The 12,089-nt window shown below is 40.5% G+C and overlaps 1 protein-coding gene across 2 annotated transcripts; it reads left to right on the top strand.

Moving 5' to 3' along the window:
• The first annotated feature begins 200 nt into the window (after window positions 1-200).
• On the top strand, window positions 201-3,172 carry nkx2.4a (NK2 homeobox 4a). 2 transcript variants are annotated; one of them, XM_053845439.1, is made up of 2 exons: window positions 201-662; window positions 2,151-3,172. In XM_053845439.1, the coding sequence occupies exons 1-2, from the start codon at window positions 323-325 to the stop codon at window positions 2,759-2,761; spliced, it is 951 nt and encodes a 316-aa protein (XP_053701414.1). In that variant the 5' UTR covers window positions 201-322; the 3' UTR covers window positions 2,762-3,172. The 2 variants fall into 2 exon arrangements, with proteins under 2 accessions (XP_053701414.1, XP_053701413.1); XM_053845438.1 differs by having other exon boundaries at window positions 2,124-3,172.
• Window positions 3,173-12,089: the final 8,917 nt, after the last annotated feature.

Raw genomic sequence — 12,089 nt, 5'->3', positions numbered from 1 at the left:
TCACCTGGAACATTTTAAAGCGAATTGCGCTTTCGAAAGAAAAGCAAGTAAAAGTATGTTTTATTCCAACCCACAGATGTTTGGACTCGTGAGTTCACTATCTGATTGTTTGCCGTTTTTTTTCCACCTCCGTGGCTCCGCCCCCGTGTTTGTCATAAACCGGCTCCTGGCTCCAATAAACCGGGCTAAGAGCGCCCTGGTCTCGCCTCCTCCTCCAAGGCGATCAATAGGATCTCAGGCGCACTAGAGCGCTCTCTTACGTAGACGTCCAGCCAGGAGAGAGCCGAACATCTGCTCCAACTATCTACCTGCTTTCTGAACCATGTCGTTGAGCCCAAAACACACTACGCCTTTTTCAGTCACAGATATTTTGAGTCCAATCGAGGAGACCTACAAGAAGTTCGGTGGCATGGACGCAGCGGGGAACCTCGGCTACCGGCAGACTCAGGTGTCTCAGGCCGGGATGCAGCAGCACTCCATGGGTCACAACGCCACCTACCACATGCCGCACACCGTCTCCCAGTTCTCCCACAGCGCCATGGGGGGCTACTGCAACGGGGGCATTGGGAACATGGGGGAGCTGCCGTCGTACCAGGAGAGCATGAGGACTAGTGCAGCAACAGGCTGGTACAGCGCCAACCCAGATCCCAGATACTCTACAAGTAAGTTCTTGAACGACATAACGATTTAATTCCATTTTAAAATTATTCTCATCATTAAATCTGAAAAGGAGATCATTATTTCAAGTCTGGATCTTTATTATTTTTAATATTTCATGAAGAGAAATGATGTTGCAGATTCGATGAGCTGACTTTATTCGTGGTTCATTATATTTTGCTGATATTCTATCTGCATTTTCAGTTGCTTAAATTAAAAACCAAATGGTTTTTCTTTTTACTCCACATTTGTTCATTTTATTTTGTGCAATAATATGTAAGAATTTAATTTAATTCTCTTCAAATAGAGATAAATATTTTTTTTTGATAATTTAAAGGAGCGTTGTTTTGGTTTTATCCCTGAATGACATAAATGTTTTTATATTTGGTTTGAAATGCTCGTCCTGGAAATTCATCAGCAGTATGAAATTGTATTTCATCTTAAGAGAAATTTGGCTGAGTTTTTTCCCCCTTTAAAAGATAAACATTTAATTAAAAAAATGACAACATCTAAGATAGAATACTAGATAATAATAACAAAAAGTGTTATTAGTATTATTATTATTGCTAGAAAAGAAAGTCCTCATGACACGCAGAAAACAATTACTTTGACAAGGTTGGCTATTTTTTTCCCCATTATGAATTGATTCATTTAAGTTAACGTACATTTTAAACTAATATTGAATATCAAACTTGAGCGTGTTGTCAACTGAGCAAAGACATTTTTAGAATCCAAGTTAACCTGGACGACAAGTTAAGATTCTTACGTCAAAATCCATTTTCAGTCGAAATAACAGGAGTGGATTTAAGACGCTTCAGTTGGAAATATTGTATGATTTAAGATCAATATTAAGGCATGAATTTGAAGTTAAAGACGTGTCTTTTCTGATGGAAAATACGTACTTGTATTTTTACAGTACTGAACAGACACTAGTTTAATTTAATTATATGAAATGAATAAAGAGTTATCAGGTTAAAAGTGAGACAACGATGATCGAGAAAAGTTGTCTTCGATATTTAATAATGAACGGAATTATTATTAGTAACTTTGTTGACTTTTAACGTGAAAATAATTTAGCAAGTCTCATATTTATGATAAAACATGACTTTTTTTTCTTGCATGACACTATCATTTTACGACAGTTTGGGGTGAATATTACCTTCCCAATTTATAATAAAAGAAATGACTGCACCGGCAGCAAAACTATATAAGCGCACTGAACATATTGTTCAGTTAGAATTTGTAATTTGATGAAATTTATTTGTCGACTCAACTGAATAATGAGCGATTATTAAAATGATTTTTCGTTTATTGAATGAGAGTTTAAGCATCATGTTTTCATTATATTAGAGGCGTGTTTTTCTGGTTTCTAAATTCCCTTTATCTTCCATGTTTTATTATTCAGACGAAACAGTGTTCTCCTCTTCTGCTCCATTGAACGCACGTGTGTATTGTATATGTTTAAGTTTCTAGATTCATGGGACCTTCCACAGGTATGAACATGGGCGGCATGGGCGGCCTGGCCGGGATGGGGGACGCCGCCAAGACCATGTCTTCCCTGCACGCCGCGCCCCGGAGGAAGCGACGCGTCCTGTTCTCTCAGGCCCAGGTCTACGAGCTGGAGAGACGGTTCAAGCAGCAGAAGTACCTGTCCGCCCCGGAGAGGGAGCACCTCGCCAGCATGATCCACCTCACCCCGACCCAGGTCAAGATCTGGTTCCAGAACCATCGGTACAAGATGAAGCGCCAGGCCAAGGACAAGGCGGCCCAACAGCAGCAGCAACAGCAGCAGCAGGACGGAACCATGTGTCAGCAGGCGCAGGCGCAGTCGCCGCGGCGCGTCGCGGTGCCGGTTCTAGTCAAGGACGGGAAACCGTGTCAGAACGGCTCCAACACACCCACGCAGATCCATCAGAACGGAGCCGGAGTGGTGCTCGCATCCTCGGCCAGCAGCCTTGCTCAACAGCAACAGGTGATGGATCTGGAGGAGATGTCGCCCAGCCCCCCCTCCCTGCAGCTCAACATGGCCCAGATGGACACTTCCGCTGTAGACTACACCGGTACCATGGTGAACTCGAACCTGCTTTACGGCAGAACGTGGTAGGACTCACTTTTTTTTTTTTTTTTTAACAAATCTAAATATATATTCTGTCACGTTTGGGGACTCGCACCAGCACCTTCTCCAGAGTGGGGGAGTCTATTACTATGGACCTGACTGTGGACCTTTTGTTCTGGACCAGGACCGACACCTCACCTTCACTGCTGGTACTCTGTCACTCTGCTGTATCCACCATGTTAAAGTAGGGACTTGTATATTAACAGAATAACGACGCCTTTATGTTTCCTCTTTTTGTAAGTTAAAGACAAAATGGCTGCTGTACGTGTTTGAAAGCAAACAAACGTTTTAACAATAAATAACTTGAAGTGTGAGAAGGTTTCATGAAGAACTTTTCATTTTCTATTCAGATGTGTTGTGTTGTGCCGCGGCGGAACTCAAGGTCCAGTTGTGGTGACAGTTTTGGGAGAAACAGCGATGATATTGCTGCCATATGAACACACATGCCATCAATATTTATTTACAGTTTGAACTTTTAGACCTTGACCTATTTTTAATATTACGATTAGTTTAGTGTACTTTAGTTTAATTTACTATAATTTTGTTTTGTTTTGTTTTGTTTTGTTTTTTAAACAAAAATAGTTTGCCTCAATATATCCGGCTCAAATAACAGCACCACTCTACTCGTGACTAAATTATAAATGCATACAACCTCATAATCCATTTGCAATACCAATTACTGCCACGATAATTACAATTGCCAATCCCTGATTTTTATCTACTACTACTGGTCGTACTACAACAGAACACCACCTCTATTTCAACCATATTACTGTCACTAATACCTCCAGTCTTCATTTGAGGTTAATGTGGTATTAAATACACCTGCTTCTTCATCTAAATCTTTCTATATTTAAAACAACTGCCACTGATATTTCAAATTATATTACTACAACTTCAATCACTACTGACACTGGTAAAGTTACTTCTACTTTATTTACTCTTCACTTACTCGACTGCTACTATTCATTTTTCTTTGAACTTACTTTTTGCTCTTATATCCTTTCTTCTTCTTTTTTCCTGACAACCACCTAGGTGACTGTTTGTACTTACTCACTATATTCACAAGGTCCGCTTTTACATTGATTCTTACTACAAGTATTCAGCTAACATACTATCTTTGTTCAGCACTGCAGCTTCTTCAGTTTCTGCTGTACTATTCTGATAACTGGTTGCTAGCACTGATTCAGTTGTTCCTCTAATACTACCTTGATTAATACGTGAAATCTACTAGTGTTAGAACTACTACATCACTGTACCTTCAATCCTACAACCCAATGCTGCTGTTACTACCTCAACTGCATTTTTACTCCATTTATTTTCTCCAATAGCACTTTAACAACTATTACTATAAAAACAAATACCTCTAGTACTACTGTAGTTTTACTGGTGTGTAGCTGGAGTAGAAGAAGTTGCTGGCATAATTTAGTGGTACTACTATCACTATGTTAATTACTTTAAAATCAATTGTAGTATTTGTGTAGCAGTATAAGTGGTTATGGTGCTATTATTTGAGCAAATTATTTTAATATTTTTTATGGAACGATAGCTCTCAAAAAACAACATTAGTGATTAAAATTATGAATTAAACTGGATAAATTAACCTGGCATAATATACTGTAATAACCTCTACAAAATGTCTTTTAAAAGAATGCATGCTTTTAAATAAAGAAATGTATTGCTCTGAAATCATGAACATTAAAATTATTAAATAAATTAGAAACAAGCAACAAGGTGCATTAGTATTAATAAAAGTGCTGTATAAAATATTCTGGGAAAAAGTACCTCACAAATTAAGTCCCATGAAAGATAAATGATATAATAAGTTGGTAATTATATGAGTATTATCGTATAATTAATCTGTATTCTTGTGGAGACAGTTTATCCAGCCCGGTTATAATGTCTAACTGTTATTAAGAACTGATTTGTCGATGTCAACTATATAAATACAAATAAAGCCAAATGAGCAAAGATGGAATTTTGGTTCTGGGTTGATGTCAAGCATGGTGGTGGTGGAGCACACACACTTGCTCTCACTCACATCGATCAGTTTGTCTTGGACGATTTATACAAACAAACCCCAGAGTGTTTAATCTCAGAACACTCCAGCAGTGAGTCCACATTTCATTTCCTGTTGCCATTTGTTTGGAAATGACATCTCAAGGCTCTCTGGTGATGACACCCTGCCACGATGATGATGATGATGATGATGATGATGGTGGTGGAGGGTCTTCACTCTCACCCCCACCTCATACCTGGCAGCTGTATGTATATGTGTCATCATCCCTGCTCTCCAAGAAAACACCGGAGCCAATATGCACCTGACATTCTGGCCGCGACTCCATCAGACGGAGGATTGATAAGAGCATTAGAAAAAGCGCCGGCCAGCGGAGACTTTGATGCTGCGAGATGGATTTTTGTCTCCAAATTGAGGGCATGAATGAGCCGTCAACAAAGCTTTTGATGGTGGACCAGATGAAATGAAAGTGGAGGTGAAGCCATTCTTTTCTCTTCTCAATAGCTCCAGTTCTGGCCCACTAATAGGGGCTACGTCTGGTAATCACCCTCTATTGTGACTCTGCCTTCTTTCACTTTATTGGGGGGCACCTCTCTCTTTGTGGGGGTCTGTGAGCCCGGCTGGGCACTGTAATAGCTGCTGGCATCATCAGAAATCCAGAAACAAAGAAGCTCATTTGCAAACAAAACAATCTGTCACACATCATCTGGATGACATTTTCAAAATCAGTTCTATATTTTAGATGACTTGTCAGTTAATGGCAGGAAATCATGAATAGATTTTAATATTTTAAAATATATTGAAAATCAAAATTATCAAAATTAATTTACAAAAAAGATGGAGAGCCATTAATGATATAAAGTAATGCATTAGAGTTGTTTTGTTAGCTGGATGCTAACATCAGCAGTGGTACAGAATGTTGCACATTCCATTTCCAGAGAGTTTGCCTCTGCAGAATACTGAAAACACAGGTCCAACTTAAGGACCAGGGGCCAAATTTGGCCCACCAAATCATTTTATACAGCTTGAAGTAGACACACACAGAAAAATAGTTCACCAACAACGTATGTCGGCAGGAGGATCGCAGTTCAAGCTTTGACAGGTTCAACATTCAAAAGTGAGCTGACAACTGTTGACAGTAAATCTGGGATGTCCCAAGAAATTCAGTGTTAGGGTGAAAAACATCTGTTTGCTTGTACTTGAAGGCAAGGCTTTTGTGTTTGTGTGTGTTCTCAGTCGGCTCACCGTTGTTACCGCTGAAGCAAAGCACTTGATGTTAGCTAGCTGAACCTATCAAATTCACATGAAGTTCTCATCCAACTTCAGCAATAAGTATGTTAAAGTGAATTACAAACGTCTGATACGGTCATCAATGAAACATAGCACATGCAACAACACATTTCAATAATTCTGAAAATCATGTTTGAATGAATCCTCTGGTTATTGGTGATGGTGACTTGAAGGTGACACGTATGCATGAAAGGAACGCTAGCCTTTAGGTTCAAAAGTGCACATCTGTCATAATAATTTTTAACAACAGTCATAAACACATCACTTAAAATGTGTTCAAAAAGGTGCCATCGCAGCACTCTGTCAATTCACTGGGGGCAACATGGTTGGTTGTTCTATTTCTGCTACAACAAAGATCATGTCTTTAAAGGCCTTTGTGTGTGCGATTACTAAAATCTGCTGAAACACAAATAATTCTAAATTATTCTTGATTGATAAATGATTGTTGCTTTTTAGAAAAAAAAAGTGAGAAATTGAAAATGTATTTTATTGAGAAACTTGGCCAGAATTTTGCCAAATCTACTCAAAAAATAGATTTGGGTTTAAACATTCACATGAACCCGTACACTTCTGACAACATGACAGACATAACATAAACTTCACAATTTAGAACGTTACAAAAAGTGGAAAAATATATTGACCAATCCAACTGATGCTCACATTACTGCCGGTCTAATACAGACATTAAGGTGTACAATGGGATCGTATTTTGGGAAGGGCAGACCACTGCTGTCCCACTATAGACTCTGTTATCCAGAGACTTTTTCAGGAATGCACAAATTGTGTTGCTCGTCTTCCATCAGCATTATGGCACAACGGCCTTTGCATTTTATCAATTAAAAGTGATCTTCAACTTTATGGGCCAAGACTGGTCAGCGCTTCTATCGCACGTCATATTGTACTGTAACACAGTAGTGAATAAGTAGGAAATGTGCGGCCAAAAACGCTACCACTGGCTGACTGTAAACACAGTAGGATTGATGTGAGAGAACGTAAAGTTTCTGAGCAGACTGAGGTCCTCAACACATCATCCCTCCACAGAGTTTCCTCGGTGGATCGTGACAAAACTGTCTTCGTTCTATCAAGCATGTGCAGAAGTCTTCACAGGAAATTCCAGCTTTAACATTTGGACTCCCCTCCTCCTTCCTCACCGCTCCTCCTCCCCCATTATTCTACTAAATATGTCAGAAGGTCTGATCGCAGAGGAACCTTTTCAAGTCCTATTGATGCGTTCCTCATTTGACCGTGGCCACCTAGCAACCTGGAGAGCGCTAATTGTTAGGAGGCTGCACGTCATTGGCTGGCGAGTCTACAGTCCTAATCGCAGAAAATGATTTGTTTATTTGGAGGACTCTGCGACGGAATAAAGGCTCATGCTGTGTTGGTGGAATTCAGTGGGAGCTCCGATACATGTGGAACACCAGAGAGCTTTTCTTCAAAGAGATTACCGAGTGAAAGTCAAATAAAAATACAGGAAAAATGCAATTTTTAAGGCACTTCATAAGCAGCATTTTAGCAGGAAGTTTAGAGGAGTTTTAGAGGGAAAATGTTTATTTAAGGTGACTAATATCAGAATATTTTAAAATGAACATATTGGACAAGACATGTATAAAAGAAGAAAACATGTATAAAATGGGAGACAAGTTGAGATATTATGAAAAACTAGAAGAGTTTGTAGAAGACATTTTATAAAAGGAGGAAATTAACAACATGAATAGAAATTCTATATCTTTTAAATAATACTTAATATTAAAATGGTTTGCTAATAAAAAGGAAAAAAAAAATAAAGTGAAAATGAATCTTTTAAAATAGGTTTTTAAATAAATTGTCAAAAATACTGAGGAGATGCAGGGAAAACTGTGTAGGCACCTTAATACTACAAGATCGACTGAAATCGAAACTTTCAGCATTAAAAGACAAAAGTGCCGAAACACAAGTTTCCGTCCCTTTATTCCAGGAAGTGTCTGAAATCTTGCCCCGTGTGAAACGATTCGAGGGAGAGCAGCTTTTCATTGGACGCGCGGATGAATGCAGGTTCTCAGACACACACGGACGGATTTTAATTAGTGTGGTGCCCTTGTACTCTGCCAAGGAGACCCCGCGTCTCCCCACAAACCCACCTCTAATGAATTTGTTTAGTTGAATTAATCACTGCGCGTATACAAGTCTTTGCCCAAGTCTCACAATTTCACTCATTTTAGGTGAAAAAAAACCCACCAATAATCATCTTCCTACAGAGTCACTTCAGGAAGGTCAGAGAACGCCACAGCAGCTCTGCAGCTGATAGCAGCCAGCAAAGAAAAAGCCTGTTGTTGGTTAGCTGCATCATTCAAGCAAAGATACACACACAAATATGCAAAAACAAACAAACATTTATTTAGGGTAAATAATTCAATTCCAATAATTCAACTTACCCACATGATTTTTGTCAAACAAACAAAGCAAGGTAACACATTCCAGATGCTCACATTAAATAGTGAAAAAGCTATGACATGTCTGTATAGCTGCTAAAACTGCACACACTAAACACAGCCAAGATACAATTGTATCTTGACAGGTTTTTAAATGGTGTGCAAAAAAATGTATATATTGCCTTATATAGAAGCTCATGTTCATGAGTACGCTTAAAGTGTTGTCATTGAACAAAATGCACAATTGGAAATATGAAGAAAATAAAACATAAAAAGGCTTACAAGAATGTTATGTGCATGTTAAGACACACATAAAAATCAAATTAATTTGAATAACACTGAAATAAAATAGTGTTTAATTTCAACAAATACATTAATAACAAAGCAAGTGTAAACAGAAGACAGCTTCACTTCTGTACCGTTACTTTGCTCTGACTTCACTTCAAAATAAGTGGGATATTATCATTAGTTTGGTTAAGAGTCCTGGTTAAGGTTAGCTGTTTGTTTTGGATGGTTAGGTTTAGGGTGAGAGACTGAGGATGCAGGACACAGGTGCGTGTGAGTGGTTGTGTGTCCTGAAGACTACAGCCCTTCTCCTATCCAGGAAATAAAAGTAGACTGCATGAAGCTTTCACTCAATGCTAATATAGATAAGTCCAATTCTTTTATGTTGCTGGATTTTACTTCCTAGAATTACATTCCACCGATCAAACCAAGTGTCCAATTTCTTGTCAGCGGCATGTTTCCCTTTAACTGCAAGGGTATGAATAGAGTTTGAGCTATTTTAAATGTTACATGGCGAAAGCTTTTGATGATGATTCAATAGTTTCTGCACAAGTGCAGATGATGAGGGAGGGATTGGATGGGCAGGTTAGGAGTGTGGGGGGGGGGGGGCACATCCCTTATTAGAAAACCATGTCACATTCTCCTCGGCGCTGGCCAGACCGGCTCCTCGGCCAGTAATCCCCCCTCCAAGTCCCCCTATGCATGTTATTCAAGCGGCTCATAAGTAGTTGGAGAAACTGTTTTCAGTCGCCACTAATAACTACTGACCTCCGGTGACACGGAGCCACAATAGGTTTGTCAGGCCTGAAACGTCCAACCAAAGAAGCTGATTAGGAACTCAAGAGGTTTGAAGCAAGAATCAATGGCCGCTCTGTGCTGCCAGGGTGCTTCCAGCATGGCGCCGCTGATTGTGGGACCTCCATTAGTGATGCCTCATTAAGTCCCACAAACTCTTCTTTAAGGAAATTAGTTCAGCCAATTCAAAAATCCATTCCCGCACCAAAACCCCCACGGAGCCGCTGCTGTGTTTGGCCCCTGAGGCGGCTGTCCGCCAGCGTTTGATGAGATTTGTCATGATATAGCTCCAAAATATGTCACTTTACTGACATCCAAAACAGCTGTTTGGATCCGCTTAAATGTAAAAGATCCTCAAGTCAACGATGAGCGTAGAAATTAAAAAAGAGAAATGGAAACTCTGTAGTTTTCTCTCAGGTAGGCATTATTTTTTCAAGCTGAAGAATCATCACAGTAAGAGGTTAAAAGTCAAGATTCATTTTTCACATGGTACAGAAATGCAGAGTGCCAACGGTAAGAACCACGTGGACAAAATAAAATGAGGAAGATGTCAGTTCTTCTTCTGCTTTCAGTGTTTTCCCCTTCACAGGTGGCCACAGCAAGTCTTCCACCACCTTAGCCTTTCCTCACCACCCGCTCTAGTCACAATCTTCCTTTATCACATCCATAAACCTAAACGGTTGTCTTCCTCGCCTTCATTTGCCTGGGTCCATTTTTTCATGTTCCCCGTCCCTCCAAACCTTTCAACACGGGCTGCCACTCTGATATCCTGGTTTCTAGTCTTGTCCTTCCAACTCCACTCCCAATGAAAACCTGAGCATCTTCAGCTCTTCTTCTTCTTCTCGCTTGCTTCCTGCATTTACGTGCCACTATCTATAAACCGTACATCATGGCAGGTCTCTCTACAGTCCTATAGGGCTTCCCTTTCACTCTAGCTAGCCCTTTCACTCTTCTGTGGCAGCTAGTCGTCTCCTCTATTATGACCGTTTTGAAGTACTTGAGCGCATGTCTTTTCACAACCTCATCTTCACCGTCCCCCTTTACTTTCTCTCATTCATACAAACGTGCATTCTGTCTTGCTGCGACTGAGACTCATTCCTCTCCCCTCCAGCTTCTCCACCAACTCATCTTTACACTCGCAACAGATCTCTATATTGTCAGCAAACATCGTAGTCCATGAAGACTCCTCCCTAACCCTGTCAGTCTGTCCACAACAACAGTAAACAAGAACCCCTCTGTCACTCCTCCAGCAAACATGTCCTGCACAACCCTCACATGAGGGCTTCCTCATACAAAACCACAATTCGTCTTCCTTTCAGATTTCCTCAACTACCTGGTCCACTATTTCACATTTATCAGTCATCTCTTCATTCATCTGGTCCCTGAAGTGCTACTCCATCTTCCTCTGACACTGCATTCTCTTGATAACACATGTCCCTTTCCATGATCAGTGTCACCTGTTGCGCGTCCTTCCCTGCTCTCTTCTGCCTGGCTGTCCTGAATACACCCTTCTCTCCTTCCCTGCTATCCAGTCTCCCATATAACTCACTATAAGCTGCTGCCTTAGCAACCTCTCTCTTGGCCTACACTCCAACTCTTCTGTCTGCTCTCCCCATCTCTGTGTTTATCCTAGAGTTTCTTTGATTCCTTCTATGTCCAGATCCACTCCAGGACCTCATCGCTCCACCACCAAGTCATCTTATCCTCCTTTCTCTTCCCAATACGCCATCACTTTCTCTGCTGTTAGACTCCTAACTTCTGCTGTGCTTTTCCACTCCTCTGACAGTTCTTCCTGTCCACCCAAAGCCTGTGTTAACTTTTCCCTGAACTCTGAACAACATTCTCTCAACTCCCACCTTGAATCTTGGGCTTTGCCTTCATTTTCCTTTTTCTAGTCAACAACCTCATTCTACAGATCAAAAGCTTATGCTGCCTAGCAACACACACCACCAGCACCAACTTACAGTCAACTATCTGTCAGATTCATACTTCAGCACATATTGTAATCTACCATTGACGTCCTCCCTCCACTCTTGTGTTTCTCTCGCTTCCGGAAGTATGTGTTCACCACTGCCTTCTCCTTCTCTGAGCAAAGTCCACCTCCATCTGGCCCTGGAGTTTATGTCCTTGACTCCATACCTACCCAACACTTCCTCATCTCCTCAGTTTCTTTCACTGACATAGCCGCTGCTCCTATCACTATTCTCTCCCTCAGAGGAACGCGCTGTATCTCTTCTATTTTATTCCAGAACTTCTTTCTCCTTCTGCTGACATCCTGCCTGTGGGGGGCTATCGCTGACTCCTTTGTCCAGCTCTAAACTCATAATCCTGTCTGACTCCCTTCTCAGTGCCACACGTTGTTCACATACTTTTTTCAAAACCCACACTATTTCTCTTCCTGTCTACAACATGGTAAAATATATTTAAGTATATATATTTAATCTCCATTGTACTGACTTTCTGCTACACCCTAAAACACTAAGCTTACATCAACTATTCTGCAGTCTTTGGCCATTTT

The sequence above is a fragment of the Synchiropus splendidus genome, chromosome 16 (genome assembly GCF_027744825.2).
Source record: "Synchiropus splendidus isolate RoL2022-P1 chromosome 16, RoL_Sspl_1.0, whole genome shotgun sequence".
Taxonomy (NCBI): Eukaryota; Metazoa; Chordata; class Actinopteri; order Syngnathiformes; family Callionymidae; genus Synchiropus; species Synchiropus splendidus.
This window is presented reverse-complemented; position numbering and strand designations above follow the sequence as displayed.

Excerpts from the sequence above, each read along its gene's own strand:
- nkx2.4a (XM_053845438.1), top strand. The coding sequence starts at position 323 with ATGTCGTTGAGCCCAAAACACACTACGCCTTTTTCAGTCACAGATATT. Across the intron at positions 663-2,123 it reads AGATCCCAGATACTCTACAA|TTTCTAGATTCATGGGACCT; the intron begins GTAAGTTCTTGA and ends TATATGTTTAAG.